This window comes from Strix uralensis, chromosome 1 (assembly GCF_047716275.1).
Source record: "Strix uralensis isolate ZFMK-TIS-50842 chromosome 1, bStrUra1, whole genome shotgun sequence".
Taxonomy (NCBI): domain Eukaryota; kingdom Metazoa; phylum Chordata; class Aves; order Strigiformes; family Strigidae; genus Strix; species Strix uralensis.
In genome coordinates, this window is record NC_133972.1 from 165661824 (window position 1) to 165688117 (window position 26294).

At 38.9% G+C, this 26294-nt stretch overlaps 1 protein-coding gene across 1 annotated transcript; it reads right to left on the minus strand.

Annotated features, from left to right (window-relative positions):
- Positions 1 to 2240: 2240 nt before the first annotated feature.
- Positions 2241 to 23525, minus strand: OC90 (otoconin 90). Its single transcript, XM_074894555.1, has 15 exons — positions 23483 to 23525; positions 22167 to 22168; positions 19710 to 19779; positions 19431 to 19490; positions 18986 to 19160; positions 14949 to 15061; positions 13438 to 13566; positions 11874 to 11915; positions 10981 to 11037; positions 8820 to 8870; positions 6389 to 6535; positions 5939 to 6037; positions 4205 to 4379; positions 3004 to 3110; positions 2241 to 2548 (listed from the first exon to the last, which is right to left on the minus strand). Exons 1-15 carry the CDS (start codon positions 23523 to 23525, stop codon positions 2241 to 2243), a joined length of 1578 nt encoding a protein of 525 aa, XP_074750656.1.
- Positions 23526 to 26294: the final 2769 nt, after the last annotated feature.

A 26294-nucleotide genomic window follows, 5' to 3' on the forward strand; every position in this document is an offset into this window, starting at 1 on the left:
CAGGCTCTCGTCCTGCTGGGGACTTCAGCCACCCAGGTTGTCTCTTGCCAGAGCTGGTGGCTTCTGGCAGGTCTCTCCATGACTCTGGTGTTTCCCTGCCTCAGGAATCCACCTGTGCACTGACATCCGCTGCTCTGCTGTGGGCTGGACTGGCTCCAGAGCAGATCGCCTCAGTGACTGACTGCTAGCTTCAGTTACATGGCATTTCAATCTTATGTTCCAAGAGAGGGTTTAAAAGCAAGGGAAATTTGGAGTCTTTGTAGTAAAAATATTTTGTAAAATTATTATTCTGCTTTTTCATATTTTTTCCAGTTAATAATAACAAATAAAAGTGTGTTTTTGTTAAGCAAACTGAAGCATTAAGTGTGAGGATTCTTAGAGACCTTTCTAGTTCCCAGACAAAGTGAGACAGGAATGACTTGATCCTCAAATCAATTATTAATTTGTTTCTGTATGTTGAGGATCACCAGACAAACCTGACGCCTTGACATACCACTTGGAGTTGAATTTACGAAGAACAATATACAAACCAGGTAAACTCTGATACCAGTGTCTTCAGACTCAGAATTGTACAACTCAGAATCCAAGTGTCTCAGGTAATGTGGTACCTAAACTTTTGCATTCTGTCATGGTTAACATCTGGACACCTCAACTGGGAAGTAAAACCACCTTGTTTTGATTTCTGGTTCTAGTTTCTGAGATGCCTGGGAAGTTATGCTGAGACGTAGTGCAGAACTGAACCCAAACTCTGAACTTAAAGGTGGTGGTGGGGTGGTTGGTCTTTGTTTCAGTGCTCAGCAGTGGGAGAGCTGCTGGTGAGAGTGAGGTGCTGTTAGTGCTTCCTAAGGAGTGAAATATGGCACTAGGGATCGGGGATGCAGTTGAAGAGAATAAGACAAAGGAACACGACTATGATTCAACTGACTAAAAGAATGGAAATCACCCATCTAACCTTTAAAATTTCTCACGAGCGATGCAAACATGGCATAACGTCAGTTATGTCAGGTCAACAGTTGAATGGTCAATCAAGTTAAAATGATATGATTGCTTTTGATCAAGAAATCAAACCTTTACTCTTACAATTAGATGTGCTTACAGAGGAAGTCCCTTATTAGTATGGTTATGATTTTGCAAATACATGCTCAGCAGAAGTATGGAAATATCAGTAATCCCATTGTATAAGATGTTATATGACATTTTGGGTGTCACCTTCTGGGTTTAAGCTGTGTATTTGTGTGCTGTACAACTAAAATCTAATGAGAAAGACATCTACAGATTATACCTTTGTGTGCATCTTTCATATCAAAGTAACAAGCTTGCTAGTGATTTTGACCCTAGTTGGGTTTTATTGTTGTTTAGCTTGATTATTAGTAGTCATGTTCTAGTAATATTAGACTAAGAATAGTCTAAATTTGCATCTTATCAAGTAAAAGGATATACATATCCTTTCATAGTGCTGTTGTCTGATAACTGATGAACCTTATGAGTGGTGAATTTGGAAAAAAGATAAAAGCGAAAAAACTTGGGTTCAGTAAAAAGCAAAAAGCATTATTCCAGCTTTACATTACATACTTCAGAATGCATTAGTTTTTGTTGATTTCAGGAAGCAGAACCTTTAAATTTATTCCCTTTATCATCCTGAAATCTCTCTGGAGATAACCATGCATAGTACACAGCTTTGGAGCAAGGGATGTGTCTTTTACTGTCATGATCTGATTGACCAGCAGAAACTCTGCGAGTTGAAAATTGCAATTAGATAAGAAGGGAAGAAGGAACTCATTTTCATGTAATTCCCTTAGCTTTTCTTTTGGGTGTTTCGTGCTAAGCTCAGTAAAGGAACAGTGTCTGCAAAAGGAGTTGGAGTAGTTGCAGATTGGTTTAATTAAAAACCTGAAATACTTAGCCACCATCAGCAAAATCCAGTGTGAACCAACTACACAGTTAACAAAAATCAGTCTTTGATCAGAACTCTTTTTACATGGAAATTGAATGAAATTCTACAGCATACTGTCAAATAATTATTTAAGGTAATATCTGATCTAAATAGATGGTCCATAGTGCCGACTTCACTACGGTAAGGAGTTACACAGTCTAACATTTAATACCTAGTCTATGATTACGTCATTTGTGCGCTGGAAAGTGTAAGGGAACATGTAGAGTGATAAGAAAGAGTAAAGTACACAATGGCTGACTCTGAAAGTCTCCGTGCCGTTTCTCAAGTGCATGGTGGTGGTGGTTGGTTATCTGCCTTCATGTTGCACAGTTCTGGAGTTTCCAGTGGGACGGTGTGTCTCTCTCTTTGCTCTTAATATGCTCCATAGTGGACCTTCCTCCTCACTGCTCTCCTCGGAGCTGGAAATCCCAGGGCCTGTTTCTGTGCCTGTTGAAGGCCTTTCATAAGGGTCTCTTTGACATAAGATTTTCCCCTCTTGGCACTCTTGCCTGTGTGGAAACTTAAGGCTTTCATTGAAGAAGGCAGAAGCCATGCACTCGGCTGCTGTCTTATGGCAATCACATAGTAGTCTCTCACACATGGTCCAACCAATACCTTAAAAAGAAGTTTCAGAATTAATGTTTGAAAGCAATAACAATTAGTCAATGTGTAATTTTCAAATATGCCTTGAATTTTGGTCTCTAATTTCACCTTTAGTCATCTAACTAATAAGCCTGACACCAAGCTGCTGGGCAGCTGAAGGTCTGACTGGCTTTAGTTCAATGTGTGAATGTAAACACACCAACAGCTGAATTCTGTCTTCAATCATAAAATGCCTTAATGTAATTTTCTCAGCCTGACCTGATCACATCATGCACAGTAGTATAATAACCATTATCTCAACTAGGAAAAAAGCTCAGGTTTATAGTAAAATTGCTAACATTTTGTAAGCCAAATTTTTCTGTCTCCATACTCAGCTCTAGCAGCTCACAGGCATGGTGGCATTCAGTCTGTAATGCTTTGATACACTGTCATCAGGACATGAGAAATTTCCTGTAACACAAACTTACATTTTGGCTTATGATCAAAACATACAACTTCAGATCTTGAACTTCTTTCTGCCTGACATCCAAGTTTCTTAACTTGTTCCATACAACAGTGATGTGAGAAGCAGCACCTAAAATAAACAGTAGATATAAATGAAAAATACCTAATCTTCCTGCATCACAGAGTACTCCAATTATTTTATCTCTTTATTTTCAATGCCCATTAAAACTGAGAAATTTTGGTTTTCATATCATGAAAAAATCTTTTCCATAAAGAAGAAAACCAACCCAAACTGTTCCTAGTCTCCTCCTACACCTGTCTGCACTTTCACTACCTCCTTCCTTATTCCTTTGGTATCATATGTTTAACAGTACTGTAGTTTTTTAGGGGGTTTTGTTTTAATTTTAAGACATATAATTGCAGTTGTAACTGTGACCTAATCTGCTGTGAGAAGTGTCTTCAAGTGTTCAGATATTATTGGCTGAAATTCTGAAAACTGCATTATGACAGCCAGAGCCTTGACTAGCCTTCATCTAGTCTATTTTGTCATGTGCAGGCAGTCTTATATGTGTGCAAGTGTAAGAAAATTATGTGTGCTGGATACTAAGTGCTATACTTAGACTTGATGTGGCCCCAGCTATTACGAGCTTCCACACAGGGAGAGATTTTTAGTTGTAAATGCAACACTCTCGGAGGAGATTGCTTTACTTTGATCGAATTCTCTGCCTTACTCCAGAATTCCTCCTCTTCATCAGCCACACCGTGACAGCACAGAGTCAGCCGTGGCAGGTCTCTTGGCTGCAGCTTGGGCAGTACTTCACTCGAGCTCTACTCTCTTCTGAAGGACAATGCAGCATAGGCCTATGTTAACTCTTCTCTTCATAAATCACTTTCCAAACCACCTCTTAACCAAATTTCATGGCAACCCTTATCCTCATCTCTTTTGATATACTCTTCCTTCTGCTCTACTTACCTCCCATTGTTCTTCTTTCTTATTTTGAGTTAGTAAAACCTCTCCAAAACATACAGTAATAGAATGTGTCTTAGTAACATAGAGTATTTCGTGGTTTATGTACGTAAGTGGATTGGGTTTTTTTTCCAAATGTGTCCTGACTACTGATACGTAGCTATACAAGGCCCAACAAAAGGTACACCGATCTTTGTTGGTTCATAGGCACCCCAATAATACCCACAGTTAATGGCAGATTATAGAAGAGCCCAGACCTGTCCAGTGCATCAGCAGGATAACCTCTTCCTTCTTGGCCACAATAGCAACCATAAGACTCAAATTCCTCTGGGCATCGCTCAGTTAAACAGAACAGCATTTCTCCTAGCTGGGGCAGCTCCCTCTTCACTCTTCCATCTCCTTTCTCTTGCAGAAAGGTTAATCGCTCACATACTATAAAGCAAAAAATGTTATTTGGCACATCATGTTTTCACAGGCTGGGGGTTCTCCTGTGATGATAGAATTATTTTCAGAGCTATCAGAAACTTTTGAAGAAAAGATTTTACTATTTCTAAATTATTGCTCCAGCCCATGAACTGTGGCTCTTAGAATACTACTGAGCAAGACAGCAGAAGGGGGGGGGAGGAGGGGGGAGGGGGGAATATTTAAAGGTGACAGAGATCCCTATGAAGATATAAATCACATTGGAATGCAATAAGAGTAATTTTCAATCCTTGGTAATCCTTCATAGTTAATTTTTTCTTCTGGAATATTCAAACCTAGCTGAGTATTCAGTAGCTTCTGTCTTGGTTTATTCAGAAAATAGAGCCCTAACCTCTTGTGCTTGGAGTGACAGCTGGGCAATGACTATGTTGTTCTGGATTTAAATATAGTACAATTTGAGCTATGATGTCCCCAGCCCAAATGCAGGAGCAATCTGTCATAATGGTTACTGTGCTGATGAACTTTAGGCATCTCCATATCCCAGCACTAACGCCTCTGTGGCTTACCCCACTCAGGAAGAACTGATACTGTGTGAATTATCCCTAAGATCTGAGAGATGACTGTGTTCCATATCAGGAAAAAAGATGTCAAGAGGGCCTCTTTTGGGACTTTTGGAATGGCAGGAGAGAGAGGAAAGGCTTCTGTTCCCTGTGCATCCTCCTTGCTTCCATGGATAATTCCATCATCCCTTCTGCAGCTCTAGACTGACTCTCTTCTTCTTCCAGGGGAAACCCTGGATTACTTTCCCCCAGTAGGAAATTCTGCCCATGTAACTGTTTGGGTCTTTGCTCATTCATGTTAATTCACTAAAAACGGTTCCCAGGTTCATGCACTGACATGCACTCTCTAAAAATGATATTTTGCAATCAAATGTTTCAATTTGATGGAAGGCTGGATTGATTCTTCACGTCTGCTCTTTTCCAGTTCTGGGACTGCTTCTCCCCATTGGGAAGTCTAACAAGATGGATGGGACAGTCTGAGTGTAGATTTACAGCAGTGACAAGTTTGAAATGTCTTGGGATATTTGTGAACTCTGAGCAAGAGTTGGAACAAAATCAGAAGTGGTGGGAAAAAGGCTGAATCTGGCAAGACTTTGGCAACAGGTCAAAGTGAGGAGCAGGGGAAGTTCCTTTTATTGCTTCTGCTGCTTGTAAAACAAAGTAACTTAAAGATATGATTAACTCACTGCCTGAAAACTAAAGCAAGGGGAAACATTCACGGAGTTCATTTTAGATCTTGTACTGTATGAAAAATATACTTACAACCTAATCATAAATAGTTTTGTAAGTGTTAATGATAGCACATTGGTGGAAGAGGTTAAACTGTTGGAAGCTTTTGCAGATGACTGCATCTCCTGTTGTTCTTATAAATAGCAATATATATGTGCTTGTCTAACTGGTTTAGAATAACTATAATCTTTACATGTAATATACACCTACCTTTTAAGACAGAGGTAGCTGAATATTTCATTAGATATAACTGGGAAAAAAAAAAAAAACTTCATTTACCTTTTCCTGCAGGTTCATTGGGTCCCCTTTCAGACAATACCAGTTCCAGAGCTATGCCAGAGGAAGCTGTGCCCTGGCCACCCCTTGCAGGGCTTGTCTCTGGAGACGACATATGCATATGTTAGACTTGCAAAGGTAGCATCAACTCTTCTTTCATATCCAAAAATGCATATTCTGAACCATAATCAATTGGTAGTCTTCTAACGTTAATTTAATTCATAGTTGGAAGACTGTTCATTAATGGTTAGATAAGTTTTTGTGGTCAGTGTTTGACAGTGAATGCCCCTTTCCAGTGCAGTCAGTGTTGTGCACCCTATATTCTGTGTAACCTGTCCAGATTTAGGGAGAAAATAGTGTTATTTTACACATCTATGAGAAATGCTGAATCCTGAATTTACAGTACAGGGGGTTACTGTAAATTGGAAGAGGTTTAATTCAGTTCTTACTTGCCTTTTCCTTTGGTCTTTGCAGATGTGCCTGCAGGAGTCTTCTCGGTGGGGACAATTTTGGCTTGCATTGAGTTAATATCTCCAGGGAATGAGGTTGGGGAGGTGGTTATCTCCTGCGCTGGGACCACAGCTTCCATAAATCCATCCTCTTCTGAATAAGCAGAAGGAGGAAAGCAGGAGAAGACATGCAAAATAAACATCAAGATTTTCATTTTAGATAGATGGTCAGAGTAATATCCTCGGGCAGACCTGGTGTGAATTGATGGTCATAGAGAAAAATCCATTTAAGATGAAAATTTTAAAGCAAAGAGAATCCACACTGGTCATTTCTTCACAAATCTTGTCTTTCAGAAGAAAAGACACTGGTTAAATATGACCAGTTTAACTGCTGATTATTTTTTTATATTTTATACTGAGTTGCATACTGAGGTAAAGAGCTGTGCCAGTTGACGAAAATAACAGGGTTGCTGTTTAGTCAGCCACACTGAGAGATGAAGTGCAGGTGAGATGTCATGAGATGCAATTTTCTGAGCAAATTGCTTAAAAAAAAGTGTCAGCTCACATGAGGGTACCAAAACTGAGAGCAACATTAGTGAATGCAGAAAATTGTTTGACTGATGCAGACCTGGGCAACTGAAGGATGTACTATGTTGTAACCACAAGGAAATATCAAGGGGAAAATAAGTTGATGTTGAATAAAAACATAATTTTAAGGAGATTCTTTTATCCTAAAAATTAAATTGGTATTTATTTTTAGATTATTTGGAGCTTTATTGTTAAGGAGAAATGTTTTCTTTAATTTGGGGATTACTTAACATCCTTTTTAACCTTTTTGTATAAACTAACTTGTAAATGAAAACACTGTTATCAAATGGAAATCAAACGGTTTATTTTTTTCTAAACATCAATATGAAGAATGTGGCATTTCACAAACAAAATACTAGTGAACATTGTTTCCACGTTTTTAAAACCTTTCCTTTTGAATTCCTTGGCTGAACTTATTAATTGGATTAAACTCAAATTCATTAAATTTGTCCCTCCGATGTTTTGGTTTTAGTATGTGTTGAAAATAACCTCTCATAGGATAAGAGAACGGAGTAAAAAAATGAAAGTACTGCTAAGAACACAACAAAGCCCATGAAAGGTTGCAGAAAGGGATCAATAGCCACACACTAGTCTTAATACCTCAGCAAGGTGCACATTTCATGCCGCTTTGTTTGACAGTGTTGTGTTCAAATGAAAGTGATTCCTGATAGATGTAGAAAATAAAACTGGAGTCTGGGAAATTCTGCACTTAGCTAAGAATAGATATTGCAAAGTTATCTTCCTGGAGCTATGCAGACCTGCAACACAACACACAGATTTTCTGATACATTCAAGTTAATGTAGAAGAATATGTAGGGATTTTGACCAGTGCTTAGTACAGTAATGCCAAATTTCTGTATTGGGGTGGGAGACATGGATACTGTTCAGACAGTGTAATCAGAGTTAAAAAATTACTATTTTCTACTCTTCATATTCAGTGTTCCTTGACATTTTTCTGGTGCATTTCAATCTGCCTGAACAATCCTTTCTACAGAAAAGGGGCCACTGAAAACTTCCAAGTCTACCGAGGTGCTCCACTTCTAGCTATAGCTACTGGTGTGGCTGTGCTCAAAGCAGTAACAACTGCCAAAGCTGAAATATGTTTTCGACTGGGAAAGAAATCCATGAAATTCTGTATAATAAAGGAGGAGGGAAAATCAGAATAAACCCTTCTGGCAGCAGTTGCTATGAATGCAATTTAAAGGACCAACCATTACATTGGAAAACCTTATGTGAAGAGGTTTTTCACAAATGCTTGGATGAGGAGTACAAATGAGTGGCTGGAGGCAACAAACAGCTAATACTTCTCAGTCTGATTTTATTGCTTATGTTTTTGCTATCTGACCTTGATCTAAATTTGCTTCTCTGGCAGCCCTGTTGTCACCATGCATGAATTTTTAACTGTGATGCTTTTAGATGAAGTACTGCCGTGTCAGTCAAAGAAGAAGGAAAGCTGAGTGTCACTGACCTTTTATTGAAAGGACGGGGGGAGCAGGAGCTGTACCTTTGTGGTCTCTTGTGGTAACTGTACAAAAAACAGAGGCATCGTGGTAGTGACCTACCTGCTGTATTTCTGTAGTGCATTTCTAGAGTGACCTATAGTGAAAACATCATAAAGCTTAACCAAACATCACTATTAACCTTGTTTTATAAAGAGGGTAATTAGGAGAAACAAAGTGATTTGCTGAAGCATGTGCAAGTCAGCAGAAGAACTAGAGGTATTATCCAGAAATCCTGTGCTGCAGATTTTTAACTGTGACACCACAGAGCTTCATAGACCAAAATCCATTTTCACCTAGAGTTCAAGAGTGCCTGATCCATCAACAAAAGTATAATCAGACTCTTACCTCTGGCTTTGGAAGTCCCCAGGACCATCTCACTGGGCTCAGAAGAAATCACTGTTGAAGACAGAAAATGTAAACTCAAAAAACAAGTTGCCAGCACAGACACTTATGAAAAGTCAAGCTGCTGACAAGAGCTTTTTCAGCAAAGCAGGAAGACCCCAGTATTTCATGTATAAAGATTTACCTGTTTTTCTCAGCGGTGCATTGATTGTTGTAGACAAAATGATGCTGATAAAATAATCTTATTGCTGCATTCAAATAATGTGCTTTACACTAACAAAGAAGCAGCATAAATATGACTGAAATGGCAAATTCAATATTAAATCCATTTGACAAGCAAATACACTAAAGAGGATTAGGTCTAATATCTCACAGTTGTACACAGAAGGGTGCCACATTTCTCGTGAACACCTTGTGTTTGCCTGCATTGAAAGTCAAGCTACAAGGCCAAATACTTCCCTAACCTCCAATTTATTTCTTTACCTGATAAAATGATTTTCATTTGTCAGCTACTTTTTGCTAAATTATAAATATAACTATCAAATGATCAAAAAAATAATCTCTGCATCTTTTTGTGTGTTGTTAGGATGTTGTGGTGTGAAGAAGAATGTCTTTGCCTTTGAATGAGTTTCTGAGTACTTAGCTTTTGTTTAATGCAGTTCCCACAGTTGTCAATGGTGAAGCACCTTTGGGCTTAAATGGGGAGAAAATTAGTTAAATGGTAAGTGGTTCTCCAAATGTTTCCTTCAAAGCCTGACTAGATATGTTATCTATGATACATTTTCAGCTTTCTAAAATTCCTAGTACAGGTTTTTATTCCTTGACAGTATTTTGGGCCTTATGAACTATGCCTCTTTAGAGAGAGCACAAATAATAATTTTTTTTCAGGAAGTAAGAGATTGCTACAAATGTGCAAATACAAGTAAACTCACTCCTTCAGGAGTTCTCAGTTTTCTATTATCAAGCCTCCCAGAAACAGCCAGTAACCAATATTGGAGCTGTTGTTAAGTGAGAACAGGAAAGATCTGGTAAAAAACCCACCTCCTTAATAATACAGGAGAGGTATGAAGGAACAGCCAGCACTTACACTTGGCATAAAGCCTTTTCAGGCAGGTATCTTAAAAATAAAAAACCCCTGTTAAAGTCTGAAACATAGTTTCTTAAAAAAAAAAAAAAAAAAAAAAAAAAAAAAAAGAAGAAGAAAAAAAGAAGAAAGAAATTCCGTATGGTTTTTCATTCTTCCAGACTCACACTTAGGGCAGTGGCTCACTATGAGAAACACAGAGGAGCACACTACAGATTGAAACCAGGTTCTCAAGTTCTCAAAAAGTACAACTTTCCACCTCTCTAAATTGGACAATGGATGGTCCAAGACTGGTCTCCTTCTCTATTTCACTAAGATATGACTTGGCCCTCACTAGGTGTGCCCTCCCAGAGCCACCCAGGACTTTGGATGACTTCTGTCCATGGCCTCTTGTGTTGTAGTGCAAACCATGCAGGTAGGAAGAGAATAGTTTTCTCATACAGCAGCAATGAGATTTTACAAACAACTATTCCTGAATAAGGTAGCTATTGATTGTAGCAGAAAAAAATGAAGATTGTCAGAAGAACCACTTGATCTCGTGGTTTATGAACTCACCAAGAGGCACCAGATTGAGAGGGACTTCAACCTGGATCTCTATATTGCAATAAACAAGCCACCAAACTGCTGGCTCATTTGCAACAAACCATGCTCAACTTTTCCTCATGATACTACTTGATCCTGTATAATTAAAAGTCTCTTTAAAGACACAGATATACAATTGGCTGTGGGTCCAGTGGTTGGCACCCACACATCAAGTCTCTGCCAAACAGCTCACCTGCTGCAACCTGAGTTCCCAGGGAAAAAAAAAGGTCTGTTTGGGTGAAAACAGGTTTTGTTGTAGAGTGCTCATTCTCAGCCCTTGGGAAACTTACTGTAAACACCAGTTGAACACATCACATGAACAAATTGAAAAATTGCACCTTCTCATTCAATCTTGAATTCGATCACCAAAACTTTGTATCTTATTTTATATCAGTCCTTTTAGAAGGGCAGAAAGAAAGCAAAAAGCTTATTCTTGTATTTCATTCTTTCAGCTTTTGGGAGGTGAAAACAGTGCCTCTTGCACTGTAAGTTTCAAACCTTCTTCCATGGATGCAGTTGCAGCCTGTGTTTTGTCAGTCCCACGTTGAAGGAATTCTGTGAAAATAAAAGCATTCTTACTCCAGAGAGTCATGCCTTTAGAATGCTTATTAGACAGGATCTTGGCATAACAGGATCAGAGTCATCAGAATGGAACTTATTTCTAAATATTACTACTGTTGTGCTTTTTGTACAGTTATTATATGGTATAAATATAGCAAATACAAACCTAATTACTGATGATTACAATAACAGTATTAAAATCCTACCTTAATATTTACTCACTGCTGATACTAAATTCTACCCAGCAACATACAGTATAATAAAAAAAAATCCCTCAGCCTCTATCATAAAGAGTTCCAACCTAAACAAGACAAATTGGCTAGCAATCATCATTTTTTAAATTCCCATTCAGCAGGCACTTAAATGCATGACCTATAGTGAAGGTATGAAGATAACAATTAAACTTTTAAACAGAAAACTTAAATGTTTAAATCCAGGCACTTGGCTAGGAACCTTGTTGAAGCAGGGACTTAAATGTGCATGTGAATAGAAAAGGATCTATCTGAAAATATTTTTAAGTTGCTTTTAGTGTGTTTCTTCTCATGTTATTTCTAAATGAGATTCAGGGTTCTCTTCTGAATTCCTTCTCAGAAAAAGGAGTCATTTGGCTGAAATTTTCCTGTGCACCTGTGTAAAAGCTTGGCACAAAAATGGTGCTTTGGTTTATTAGGCTTTTTTCTCTATCTTTCATATTTTGACCTCTTGTTAAAACTTGTCTGCTTCTCCGAAAATAATTCATATCTTCTAAAATACTCAGGTTATTTTTCTGAGTATAAATTAGTCTCAATTGAATATACTCCAGTCAAAGAATTACAGAGATAATGACATACCATCTGTGTGAAGGGTTGCTAGCTCTCTCTTGCTGGTTGTTTCTGAAAAAAAAAGAAAGCTTTCTATTAGACTAAAGCATGAGAAGAGGGTTTGTCATTGTTTTATCTGAATGGTACAGATCAGGAGTTCATTGAATTTATTCCTATTAAAGCAAAGATTTAGGCAAATAAATCCCCATTTCATTCAAATTTTTCTCTGTAATAAAGAATCTACTAAAATCTTTTTCCTAGAAATTTGTCAGATAGGTTTTGGGTTTTTTTTTTTCGAAGTCTGAACTGGCCAGAAACACAGAGAGATAATAACATGTGTAAACATTAAATAAAAATGATTCATTCAAAGGATTCTTTTTTCCAATTAAGAAATATAATCAAGAGGCTAAATTTAGTGGAGTTATTTGGTAAGATAAAATTGAATCTTTATCAGCAGTGCTAAAGCCAGCATGATTTTCCTGTTAGCACCTAACAATTTCCCCTTTATTTATAATGTGTTGGAACTGCCATACTTTATATTACAGCCACCTGATCTCAGTGAAAGATTACTGGCTTACGTGAAACAATTTTCTGGCTTTGATGCAAACTTTCCTGTGGCATTTTATTCTCCTTTGACCTATTCATGAGGGGGGTGCATGAATCCAGAGCACGATATAGATGTGTATATCTGTCCTTAGCACTGGGGTGTGTGAATATGAGCCAAAATATGAGAAAAAATAGCATTGCTTTTTCATGTCTGTCTCTGCTTGGGAGTTCAGAGGTTCTCCCCCTGCCATGCTCTGACTGCAATCCATATGAATTAAGTTTTTAATCCAGCCCTGTTCCCACAGGACAGGTATTCAGTCTTACAAGGCTGTAATTTCAGCTTCGGGGCACAGATCAGTGTATGACAATGGAGATAAATATCCCCTTCATCTTTAGAGAGGATTTGTCCTTCCAAGATGGAAGCCAAGTAACAGAGCAGAGTGGGTCTATTTTTGCCTTTCCAGCTAGTTTTTGCATGATTTAAGAAGAAATATGAGCTAGCAATATTTCTGGTTTGGCATTCCTGCTAGTGACCTCAGTGGGTCACTAATCAACCCAAGTATCACCCATGCATTCAGGTTGGCAAGAGCCTCACAGGGTTGGCAGGAGCCTCCTGAAAAAAAATATTTCTTCATATCTAACTGGAACTTCCCTGTTGCAGTTGTGTCTCTTGCCTCTTTTTCTGTCCCTGTGCACCTCCAGGAAGAGTCTGACTCCATCTTCTCTACACACCTCACTAGGTATTGAAGACTGCAAAGAAATCTCCCCTGAGCCTTCTCTTTATTGGGTGCTCCAGACCCCTCATCAGCTTGGTAACCTCTCCTGGACATGCTCCAGGATGGCAATTAGTCCACCTTCTTCTTCTCTCTTGGTATTCACTTGAGTAGCAGTAAATGGAAAGGACACATGAAACAGAGAATAAGACAGACTGCCAGATTTAGTTCAGGAAAGCACCCAGCTACTGTTTCATTCTTGTTGGGTCAAATTCAATGCCAGAGAAAAATCTGGCAGGACAGGAGGAGGCAGTCAATCAGATCCTTATTATTACCTGTAACCAGAGATGGACAGAAAGAGATATCCAGCCCATTCAAGGAAGAGTTAATACGCGCGTTCACAAAGCATTCAATGGCATCTTTGTCGCAGTTGCAGAGGAACTGTTCACAGGGATCCCCAGACTCTGAGAATAAAATAAAAATCCAGACAAGGTACTGTTGAAATATCTTTTCCACCTCCTGTTTTTTCCTCCCTGTAAGGTTTGTGTCTATATTCATTAGTGCAAACATATTTATACTGTGCTTCTTCACATTAAACACAGTCAAGTTTCATAGTAGAACACAATTTGTTTTTGAAATGCCATCCAATATAGTCTGGCACAGCTGGCAATAGACATCTTGCCTGTACTGGTTCTTCCTGCAGAGTAGTGAGGACTACAGAGCAGTGTTTTGCTGCCTGTAGTTTTTCCACGGAAAACTTAACCCAGCTGATACCGAGTCTGACATTTCACAGCTTCATTTAAATATTCCTCCTAACCTAAAGAAGTCGTAGTTCACAAGACAATCACATAAGATGTGTTTTCCCCCTTTAAAGGATATGAAAGTTTCCCAACAAATACTGTTTTCCCACTTCAAAACCTACCTTTCAGAGTTTCAAAAAAACATTGACCTTTTGGAGCTGTCACACTTATGTTTCCCATTTTTAATGGAGACTATTCTTTTTTTGTTCTTGCTTTTTTTTTTTTTTTTTAGTTTGAACAAAATGTTTTCTGATTATTAAATATAGAAAGAACTAAAAAAACGCTATTTATGTTTAAATACACTTGGTCCTTTATAGTTTGGCCCACATAGCAAAAATGGTTTTAGTTTGAAACAAGAAAAAGGAAATTGGATCAGATGGCTGCTTAAACAAGCTATAAGGGTAATGGTTTGGGGATTCTGCTCCTCTTTACTGGATTCATCAAATCGTGTTCTAGCATATAGTCTTTTCTGAAAGTCAATACTTGTGAAAAATTATATTAAAAATATTTAAGCATTAAAGATCTCCACTCCACATTTGCCAGGACTGTACCAGTATTGCATGGAGTAGCTTCTGTTATAACGGCATGATCTCTGCCCCTGTTGGTGATACTGTTGTAGCCGAGGAGTGTATATGACCCTGTAAACAAAGAATTTGATCTTTCAAACTATATAAAAATCAGGCCTTGAAGCTTCAGAAGGGAACTGTTTTTTAGGTCTTTCCCCAGTATCCACTGCATTTCTGATATGTGGAGATATCTCAAGCAATGCTTAGTGGTCCTGCAAAGTCAGCAAGAGGCTGCCTGTTAGAGAAGCCCTGAAAACTTTCTAGTTATTTGACTTCAATTTTCCTGCCTAGTTGGGCTTTGATGCCTCTGTGTATTCCTATTTCCATTCACCCCTGAGCAGAACAATTACTCCCTTAAAAATCCACACATGGAGATGGTTTCTGCTTAATTTAGATATGACTTTTGGTAGATAGATGAGAACGAATGGCTTGGTCATGGTGGGGCTCCAGTATTAAGCTCTTGGGATAGGTTAATCTTACCGCAGGTCAGGTTTTCAGTAGAGCAGCTGACATCTGTAGAAATCTTTGACGGGTCCCATGTGCACTCCATCTCTATTGCTTCCTCGTAGCATTTGCGGTGCTGGAAACAGCATCTTAAAGAATGAAGTAACACAGAGTTTGCACAATTTAATTTCAGTTCAAGATCAGACCGCAATGCCTTCATGTTGCTCTTACACAAGAATGCAAAAGATGCCAAAGGAGAAAAAAGGATCCTCAGTGTGGTCCCTAGACACAAGAAAGGCTGAGTATTGCTTTCCCCTGAACAGTCTAGTGGGTTAAGTACAGCTGGATGCAAAATTCAGAGGTGGCAGCGGGTCTGCATGCTGTGGGAGACCACACTTACATTTCTGTCCTGCTGTAGTATCTGAGTTCTTACAAGGACTCTACAGGCAGTTTAAATGAGAAATCCACTATCAGTGCCCAAATATCCACCCACAACACTGTCAGCTCACTGCCAAACAGTGCCCCATGGCTCAACTCTAGAGGTCTTGGCTCCAGCCCTGCCACAACCTTTCTCGTTGCAGATTTGGAGAACTACATAGAACCTGGCACTCATGGAGGGTTAATGTCTCTGCAATGCCTTGTGAATCCCTGTGTCTCATTGACACTATATAAATACTGCAGTGCTATCTTCTGTTTCTTGTACTTTCTCTTCTATGCAACAATCAGAATTAAAATGCACCATTTAGCCATGGGAAGGAACCATGAAATATTTTTCTCACACTGAAGTAAAGCAGCTTTCATCCACCACCAAACAACAAAGGCAGTTAGAAACCTTGTGTTTTCCTACACCCCTGCTGTCATGCAAACCTCAAATGCCTGCATGACCACTTTAGTTGTGAATAGCAATGAAAAGTAAACCAGAACAACAAGCTCCTCATCAATCCTCTTTTCTCTTCAGCTGTTTTTGAATAGGCAAGTCATTTACTTTTACATTATAGCAGCATCTGTATGCACTGACATCAGCTATAAATGAAACACCAGTAAAATGTTCAGTAATCATTTACCCCAAATAAAATTGTTACATAGGTTAAGCAAGGGCTTGGTGTTAGATTTAGATTGAGATATCCTAATTTCAGAGAAACGGACTCAGAACAGGGGTCTGTTACTGAATTGCCGTTGGTCTTGACCACGTCAAACACAAAGACAACATTAACGCTCAAACCCAGCATCTGCTGCCAGGAAGGGTAAACTTGTGATCATGATGTAAGGAGTTTAATTAAGCTCATGTGGGATTTTTGTTAAAAACAAGGTGAATGTGTTATTACACATCACCCGCAGCCCTGCATATGCACTGAACCCATGGATGGACAGAAGCAGTCCTGCACTGATCAAAGCAGGTAGGAAACACCTGTCCCTTGCAGGTTCCCTTCTAGGCTACTGTCTCACTTCCTATATCTAGGAAGCATTTAATATTTAATCATTTACTATATTAATAAATAATTATTACAATGTTTAATATGTTCTCAAAACCAGGGAATCAGTCCAAGTCCTAACCACGATAAGACTTTTGACTTGGTGAAAGACATCAGTGATGAGGTTTGCTCAGATTGCCAGCAGCAGATCAGAGCTCATGAATAGCATTATCCCACCTGATGAAATTTCAAAGCCCAATTTCTTGCACTCCAGTGTCTCTGCTGCCTGTTAGTGCTTTACTCCCTGCTTTAACCTGGTCTAGGAGCCTGCAGGAACGTATTCAACAAAGGTGAGGGCAAATAACATTCAGCAGAGAGGGCCTGATGGGCCATCCACACCTCAAACACCTCTGTGCCTTGGAGTTTGTGAGCTCCATCAGGAACAGGGTTTTAAACATGCAGCTGAGGAAATGTCTCAAGACTCACTTCTGTCTCTGCCTGAGGTCTAGTGAGGTGTCAGCAGCTGAAAGCTCCTCTAACTGCATAATTAGTCTAATACAAACTCCCTGCAGTTCTTGTTTGTTTAGAGCATCACAATTACATCAACACTTACTGGAACAATTAATCAGAAAATTTACTCGCCTTCCCTTTGCAAGCAGGGGATTGTAAAACATGGATTGCCCTCTGGGCATCTATGGAGGTAGACTAGGCTCCTAATTTAGATAGCTACTCTGGGAAATGAGAAAAGGTTGGTCTTATGAGCACAAACACTTTCCAATGCCTTAAAAACCTACAGTGAGATGTTCAGCCCTTTTCTATGGAGCAGAAATGGCAGTGACAAAATCCAAGGTTTGCAAAACTAGTTTCTAAGAAATAAAGATAGTGAAAAAATTGCAACACTGTGGGAACTGTGTCTGAGAAAGACATGTGGCAGTCACCTGTTTGAGGGCTTTCTTGAATCAAGGGCATTTCTGTGTCAGTGGTGAAACAATAATCAGTCTCTATTTACTGCAAACTGCAGCGGGGTTGCCATGCTGCTAAGGAAACCTCACCGCGGGACTGCTAACCACTTTGTAAACACAAAGTGACTCTGTAGACGTTTCTCAGGACAAAACAGCTGATAGATCATTCTGCTGTTTCCTCATTTATGTTGTTCTGCATTAAAATAAAGCTGAGTGAAGTGAAAGCCCAGGTGCTCAGTTCTTCAGGTATCAATCCATTGAACTGAGTCAAGCTCTCATTTCAGCATATCATCACGATTGTTCAGAAAACCTTTAATAAGAAGTCTTATGGCTTTTTTCCAGTAGCAGGTTTAGATCTTCATTTTCCCAGCTATCCCATGCTGGAAAGTGAATGAATTAATTTCCATCTAGCTATAGGCATTTGCCCTTTGTGAGCCATTGCTGTCTTCACTCATGGAATTAATACATTACATGTATTGGAAAACCTTTTTTCTATTTAGGCATGGATGGATCTTGATTCTCTTTGATTTTCTTTTCACACCTCCTGCTTATATAAGTGAACAACCATTTGATTGTCCTGTTCTGAGATTAGGCTTTTTCTCACTAGCCTAGTCAGGGTCTGGGGCAGTATTCCTCCAAAGCTCAGAGTGGAGTTTGGATGGTTTTTTTACTGGTGCATGATATTGGGAAAAGCCATTCAGCTACACTGTTATTCTCTATGCCTGGATGCTCTGGTGTCTTACAACCTCGGCATGTACACAGGTATTCAGCGCAAGATCTACTTAACCTCCTAACTGCCACTTGAAGTCATACCTAGCTGTAACTTGATTCTGTTGATGCTTAAATCCCCCTCAGATGCCAACATTTTCATCATAGTCCATTATGAGCTTACATTGCTGGTGCATTACACAGATCCCAATACCAACAGTTTGGTAAGATTGTAAACCTACTAAACAGCTCAGATTAATGCTCTCCCACTCACCTTATTAACAGGCCCTCCAGTTTTTGGCACTGATTTAAGTGTGAGACAGAATTCCCCAGTACAAAGAAATGAATGAGGTTTTGTTCACAAAGATCCATTCAGAATTTAGAGACCTCTGGGTAAGATATGTCAAGGAGATGGGTATGGTGTTTGCTTATTCTATTACATTAATGGTCACTCTTTGTAACCAGTTTAAACCATCTGTGCCACCGGAGTTGCACTGGTGGAATTGTATTCAGGTGTGGGGGACTCTGCTTTTATCTGTAGGATGGGAGTATTTTTCCACATTGAAGTGTGAGGAAATAAAGAGAGACTCCAAGCTATGAGAAAAAAGAAGCAAGTGGATCATCACATGCTGTAGGTTATGACTACCTTGATTTCATCTGTTTCCAAGACGTGCTGTAAGGCAACTGGTATGGAGTGCTGGCCCAGCAAAAAGGTAGCGCTCACCAGCAGGTAGGAATAACACAGGATGGGGCTAATAAACCAGAGCTGTTGTTATCTTTTGTAGGTCACTTCAGATATTTAAATTGCGAGTGATGACTAGATTAAACAGAGCCGGATGGTGTGGGACTGAATTACCCTCTGGGTAAATAATCTATTTTTTTACAACTGTTCTTAAATCACTTAGGTGAGTGTTATGCTTTGGATCAACAGAGCATGAAGGCACTGACAGCCAGTCAGGGCAGAAGAGAACATCTCATGGATAAGACTTACTCATCAGCTTCATCCACTGGGAGCCCTTCTGTCTCAAACCGGCAAGAGCAACCATAGTCTTCAAAATCCCTGGGACAAAAACCAGTAGCACACTTCATTTTGTTCACAAAGTTGAGCAGGGCAGGGAAGTTAGTGAAGATGGACTGTAACCAGGTGAAGTGAGAACCCAGGCAGTCTGGAAAGAGAACAGCCATAAAATGCATGGTAAATAGAGGTGAGCCAGGTGTAGGTCACACATGGGTGACGTTCGCATGAATGCAGAGCCTAAGCAAGGCAGTAACACAGGGAGATTGAGCAATGCTTGACACTCAGAAGTATTTAGTATTATAATAGTCTTTGGGGAAATCTACAGCCTCAAAATTCCCTGTTCCTTTCCAGTATATACAAAAGCTAACTCCAGAGGATTTATATTCAGTGCCCAAGTACAACTGGAACAAATACTTACCAAAAAATAATGCAACACTTTCCACATTTTGAAAGACACCATTGAAGAATGTAGCATTACCTAAATGAAAAAATAAACAAACCACACTTCTTTTTAAAAAAATAGATGACAAGAACTGACCCCAGACTGCCCCTGGTCTTGCTTTGGTTGTTAAACCGTTTTGAGATAAGAGTTACTAGCTATTTGCTAACAGGACTCTTCCCTGCAGTGTTTCTGGAGTACAAGTGATTCCGCACTGCTATGCAATATTGTAGAAAGTAAAGCTTAAATCATTCTTACTCAAGATTCTTTCAGGTGTGTTAAGAAGCTCTGGCAGGAATGCTGGCGGCTCCAATTCTTGGCCACCTACCTCAGCAAACAAATTTGAGAAGAAAAAGATTTAAAAATAGTAATAATAATAATAATAAAAAAAAGAACAACAATCCCACAACATACACTTCATTACAACACATACACTGCAGGCATTTTGAATACCTTCCTACACTAGCAAGCTGATTTATCAAAGCCATGAAACACTTGCTAGCTCCATCTGCACCCAGGAAAGCCCAAAAGTTTATTGCTAAGTCACATTGACTTCAGCTTAAAAATCTGTTACGCTGAGGTATTGCTAGTGAGGCTGTGCTAACCCTGTGCTTTTCTGAACAGTAGCACTTACTGGGATAAATCAGTAGAATTGTATAAAATTGTTTTAGTTGCCCAACTACTTTCATTGTCCCAAATGTTTCTACTCTGTAACCCTGTGCTCTTATTTGAAGCAGGGTTATCTGAAGTCAACAGGTTTGTTTTTTCTGAGTTCTTATTGCCTATTGCCTTATTGCCTCTCTATCACTATTTCTTTCTTAACTTGATTACCTCTTTTTCATTTTGAAGGTGCCGTGTTATATTTTCCACACTTCTTTTTTTTTTTTTTTCCGTTTCCCATGTCCTGAATTAAGGGTGAAATTTAATACTTGTTCTCTCCCTTCCCTTTTTTCCCTTGTTCTTATCTTCTGTATGATTTTAGGAGAGAATGTTACTTTGGATTTATTTAAACTTGACCTTTTTTTTTTTTTTAAAAAAAAAAAAAGGTAATAAATCAAGGGTGTTTATTGTCTCAAGAATCTAAAAACTGATGAAAAAACCTAATGTTAAATTCATGGCATAACTTATGTCTCAGAATAACTGGCATTAGGAAAGCTGTCTATTTTCTCTACAAAAGATTCTGGGAAAGAACTGAGTTATCTTGCTAATATGTTACGTTTTCCTGCAATAAATGCAGGTGTAAGAGAGTAAAGTGGAGTAGTGGGGTTTTTAGATATAAGGCTTAACTCTGTGTTTAGCAAAGGATTAGGGAAAAACAAGACTCTTTCTGATCATATATAAGGGCCCTCTCAGGATGTCTACAACTTTGTGGAGTGACCGAGATGTTCATGGTAATGGTCATATGCCTCCAGCAATTAATTTCTCAAGTTTAGTGGCAGAATATGGATATGGGACTGAGGGAGGCAGGAAGAGCTGCTTCCTCTTAAGTTATTCTTTCCTTGAAAATCTTGGTCACAAATAAAAGCTTTTAGATGAACAGCAATCCATCCTTCATTGTCCTTCATTGCAGCAGATCTGAGGGGAACAGACTGCTTTCCGCAAACCAGAAAAGGTCTCCCGATAAAGGCTGGCCTTTTCACAGAACTGGAACAAGTCTGTTGAAAGCTTGACAGCCATGAGGAGTTCAGATTCAAGTGAAATAATGGTGTGCCTTACAAAATAAATAACATTCGTACACATGCTTGCTAAAGAAAATGTCCCCCTTATTTTCTGGTTTAAAGCCTGTATTTTCTCTGCAATGACAAACATCTTTCCCCCAAGACATGCTCTATCAAATGCATCTAGAGCCAGGTTTTGACACACTGCATAACACCATGGCTCAAACTCAGTGTCTGTTGATGATTTAGTCCTTTCAGCAAAGTTTTGGAAAATATGAAAATCCCATTGAGTTGAAACGAGACAGAGGAGACAATTGATAAAGCCATGTTACAGAACTGCTGGAAGTTGTGATTGCTCCAGCATCCTTCACTTGCACTTAGTTCTTCTCAGCAAACTTAATTTGCACACATTCAATTAACACATAAATGTTTGAAGCTCCCCTGGAGAAAAATCTCTACCACAGGGACAGCGGTTTGGTAAACCTTTAACTCTTCTAATCCTTTCATTATGAAGAATGATATTTCTAATTGTCACTAAGCCAAGATCAGTGAACCAATGTTTGCTAATGAGATTGTTTAATTTTTTTTTTTAAATCGTGGGGTGTGGGACAAAAAGAAAATACTTTTTGGATGAATTATTCTCTTTTCTTCTTTTGCTCTCATGTCTTTTAGGTCTGTTGGTCCTACATCATTCCCTGTATATCCAGTGAAAGATTGCACTACAAAAATCGATCCTTTAAACCTCAGAAGACTCCGGGGAGGTCAACTTCTCTCACCTTTCTCAAAACCTGCTAAATTACTTAGCACGTGTCCTGAGGAGACTTATTTGATATATCAGCTCTTGGGCTTTCCAGTTGTATACCTTATCCACAGAATTTCTTTCAACATTCAGATACATGTAAAAATGTTTCTGGACTGTGTCTGTGGTATTGCTACTCTGACAATGCTTTTCTGAAGTGTTATCTGAAAAAAGTCCATCAAAAAACCCATCAGTGCGCCTCCAGTTGTTTTTCGCAAACATGACTCATTAAAATGTCATAATATAATGCATGGACACACCTATTATAATCCTCAGGGAGCAGAAACCTTGACTGTGCCAGGAAAAGTCAGGGTACAGCAAACTCAACCTATTTGATTTATTCAAGGTAAATCACATTAGCTCCTCACAAAGATGCTAGCTCATGCACAGATATTTGCTTCAGTCTCAAAGCAGAGATCAGCAGAATAGATCCCACATAAATATAAATCAATAATCCTCTCCAAACCTAAAAATGGTAACATTTTAAATCTTTATGCTCAGATTGTACTTAGCTGGGGGAAAATAATGTAAAAGCTGTGGCATAGGCTTGTGAGGTTTGGGGCAAAATCTCTTTCAATCAATCTCTTATGTCAGAAAAATTTCTGAGTATCTAGATATTTCTGAGTGCAATAGATATTATCAATACATATAGTCCCCTTTACATCTGGGGACTAAATACCTCTTTAATTTTTATGAATAAACGGCGTAGACATTTTGGCATTCTTTATCACTGCAGTGGGAAATGTTAATATTCTTACTGATAACTATTTGTGTAGTAGGAGTCTTAAGGTTCAGCATCATCAATGTATTTTAGCCCATGTATTTTGTGTTAGATCTGTTTCTTTACTTCTATTGCATGAAAACCCTTAGAAGAGAGGCAGCTGGTGAAATAGGTCAGTGCAGAGATTTATCTATGCCAAGATCCTGAGCTTTCTTTTCCCTTTAGAAATAACCCCATGGAGCAACCAGAAATGGTGTTAGACCTTCTAAGAGTCCTTCTCTTCACCTACACGCTGCTACTCTTAATGATATTCCTACACAGTGCAGGGATTGCAGAAATTTGATATGTTTGCCCATCCCTGTCACTGGGAAGCTCATTCACCGATAATAATAAAATCTAAAGAGCTATATGAAGGAAAAAAACATATTCATAGGAAAATTTGAAGGAGGAGCTTTAGCTGAACATGAGTTATATTTCAGGATGCACTGAATGGTTTGGAGAATGTATACAATACACATATATTTAATGAGTAGAATCTCTTTATGTGTAACCTGTAACTTTTTTGGAGTCTAAAGGACTTAAATAATGACCAAATATTAGCAGAAGGGAAGTTGCAACATTTTGGTTATATTTTTAAGCCCACTAAATGTTTCTTGCTTTACTACAAGACCTGAGAAAATATGTTTTATAAGTACTCCATAGGTAATCTTATTTAAGTGCATTTGGATGTTGAACAACAGGTTTGAGGAGACAGAAAGTGTGCTTTTAAAGGATTGTTTCCAAATGTACATACTTAAAATAGTATTTAGGCATAAATGTCAAATAATCATAAAAATACATTGCCACTTACCACTGTACAACACCATTGACATAGACACCATCAGAATTACAATCATTTCTTTGTTTAATTCAAAGACAAGACGCCACACAGCAGACTGGTGTGCCTGGTGAGTTAAAAAAAATATTAGGCAGAATGTTAGCTCTTGAATCTGGGAGCGGGAAGACATCAGTTTAGAAAATCATTCTTTTGTAGCCTGGCCATATTTCTGCTTGATGCAATTCAGTTTTTACCCTTATCATAGTAAATGCACATATAACAGCAATGATGATCCTTATGTATCCTTCCAATTTTACCAATGTTTATTTTGGAATTGTTTTAGGTGAGAACAGGCTCTGCGAAAGTACCATAGACAAGGAAAGTCCATTTAGCAATAAAGTGGTGTACTTGAAGTTTCTTTTGTTTTGCAAAGAGTTTTCACATCTTACTTAATCTAACAGAATGTTTGAACAACTCTTCACATTATGTTTAAATGAAGATATTGTGAAACACTCTGTAAATGAAGAGACATTCTGGGATTACTTCTATTGAACCCAGTTAATCTGCAATCTATTATATTAGTTGGCTTCACATTGCAAAAGTCTCTTCCACTTTGTAGTCAAACATTTAATCTGTGTGAGACTGATCTAATGCATCATATGTTTTCCTAATGATAAACACTATGTTATCTGGAGATCTTCAAGTTCTGAATGTGCTTGTTGTTAGAGAAATGTGTGTAAATAATTTTTCTGCAGCTAAAAGCCTTGCACTAGTATTCATTAAATGACAGATAATTTTGAACTGCAGTCACAGTTTACCATAAATTTAGAATTATTTTCTAAGTAAGTCAGGCATCAAGTTTTTTACAGCCAAATAGACAAACATTTATCACTTTTCAAATATGCATCTACTGTTGATTATCTGCTCCCCTAAGGTCAAATATTGCATTCATTTCTATTAAAAAATCTTGTAATATTTCATCAGGAAGTGAGGTTATAAATCTAACACCTCTAAATATTTATAGTTTACTATCCCAAATCTCTTACCTATACTTTAGTCTACAACTCCACAGTACCAAATAGCTTATTCTACATTGTTTTCTTCCTGATTCCTGTATTATAGAGTACATCTAGGAAGGCTTACCTTGAGGGATATTATTCGAAAGCAGTTGGATGGAGGACAAATGGATTTCAACAAAGTCAGTAGTAAGTTATTTATACTCACCTGGATATATACCTCACCCATGTGATCACTTCCTTTATCAAACCCACTTCAACATTTATTAATTAATTCTTCCATGAGATTCCTTACAGTCATTATACCCACAGTGTATCTTAGTAATATAGCTCCAGCCATGTAAAGGATCTATACTGAGAAGTCTGTTCTGCAGGTGCATTCACTGTATAGTAACTTTCCCTAATACTCTTGGATGTAATTAAACAACAATCATCTTATTGTTATTAATCACTCACAAAATCTCTGGGGCATGTGAATATGGCTTTAATAGCTTAGCAAGAGGTAGTGTTCAGTGATGAAAGATGAGTGAAAATTTATACAGCTTTAAACACTGACATTCCTCAGCATTGAGAAGTCTGCTGTCGTCTATCCACAGTGGCTCTGATCCAAAAGTGAGTGAAATCCAGGGGAAGGTTGAGTCAGTGAGCTTTGGGAAGGCTTCTTCTCATTGGGAAGGTGTGTTTTCTGTCAGGGTCAGACACAGCTACCCTTCAAAGATGCCATCAACAAAGGCAAACTCTCCACTGAGTTTTAGCATGGAGAAGTAAGAAGTCTGACAAATTGGGAACTGTAAAAATACATACATGAACAAAAGACTTGGCTCCTCCAAGGACCTGTGAACTACATTCAGAAAGGCCTTTGACACTGTCTCCCATAAGATCCTCATAAAGAAGCTGTTGATATATGGGCTGGATGAGCCCAGCAAGGTGTGTTGAAAACTGGCTGAATGGTGGGGCCCAGAGCGTGGTGGTCAGTGGTCTAGTTGGAGGCCAGTGACTAGCAGTGTACGCCAGCAGTCAATACTGGGTCCAGTCTTGCTTAAAATCTTCATTAATGATCTGGATGTTGGGGCAGAGAGTACCCTCAGCAAGTTTGCAGATGACACAACCTGGGAGGAGTAACTGGTACGTCAGAGGCTCATTCTGCCATCCAGAGGGATCTTGACAGGCTGGAGAAACGGTCAACAGGAACTTTATGAAGTTCAACAAGAAGTGCAAAATCCTGCACCCAGGGAGGTACAACCCCATGCACCAGTATATACCGGGGATCACCCAGCTGGAGAGCATCTTGGCAGGAAAGGGCCTGGGGTCCTGGTGGACACCAAGTTGAATGTGAGTAAGCAGTGTGCCCTTGCAACAAAGAAGGTTAAAGGTATCCTCAGCTGCAAAGTATTGCCAGCAGGTGAAGGGAATGGATCCTTCCCCTCTACTCAGCACTGATGAGGCCACACCTGGAGTACTGTGTCCAGTTTTTGGCTCCTCAGAATGTGACAGACATGGACAAACTTGAGACAGTCCAAAGAAAGGCCACAAGGATGGTTAAGGGACAGCAGCATCTCTCATATGAGGAGGAGCTGAGAAAGCTGGGACTCTTCAACCTAGAGAAGGTTCAGGGGGATCTCATCAGTGCCTTTAATACCTGAAGGGAGGGTGCAAAGAGGACAAAGCCAGGGTCTTTTCAGTGGTGCCCAGTGACATAACAAGAGGCGGTGAGCACAAACTGAAACACAGGAGGTTCCCTCTGAACATCATGAAACACTTTTTTACTGTGCGGGTGACTGAGCACTGGCACAGGTTGCCCAGAGACATTGTGGATTCTCCCTCCCACTCCC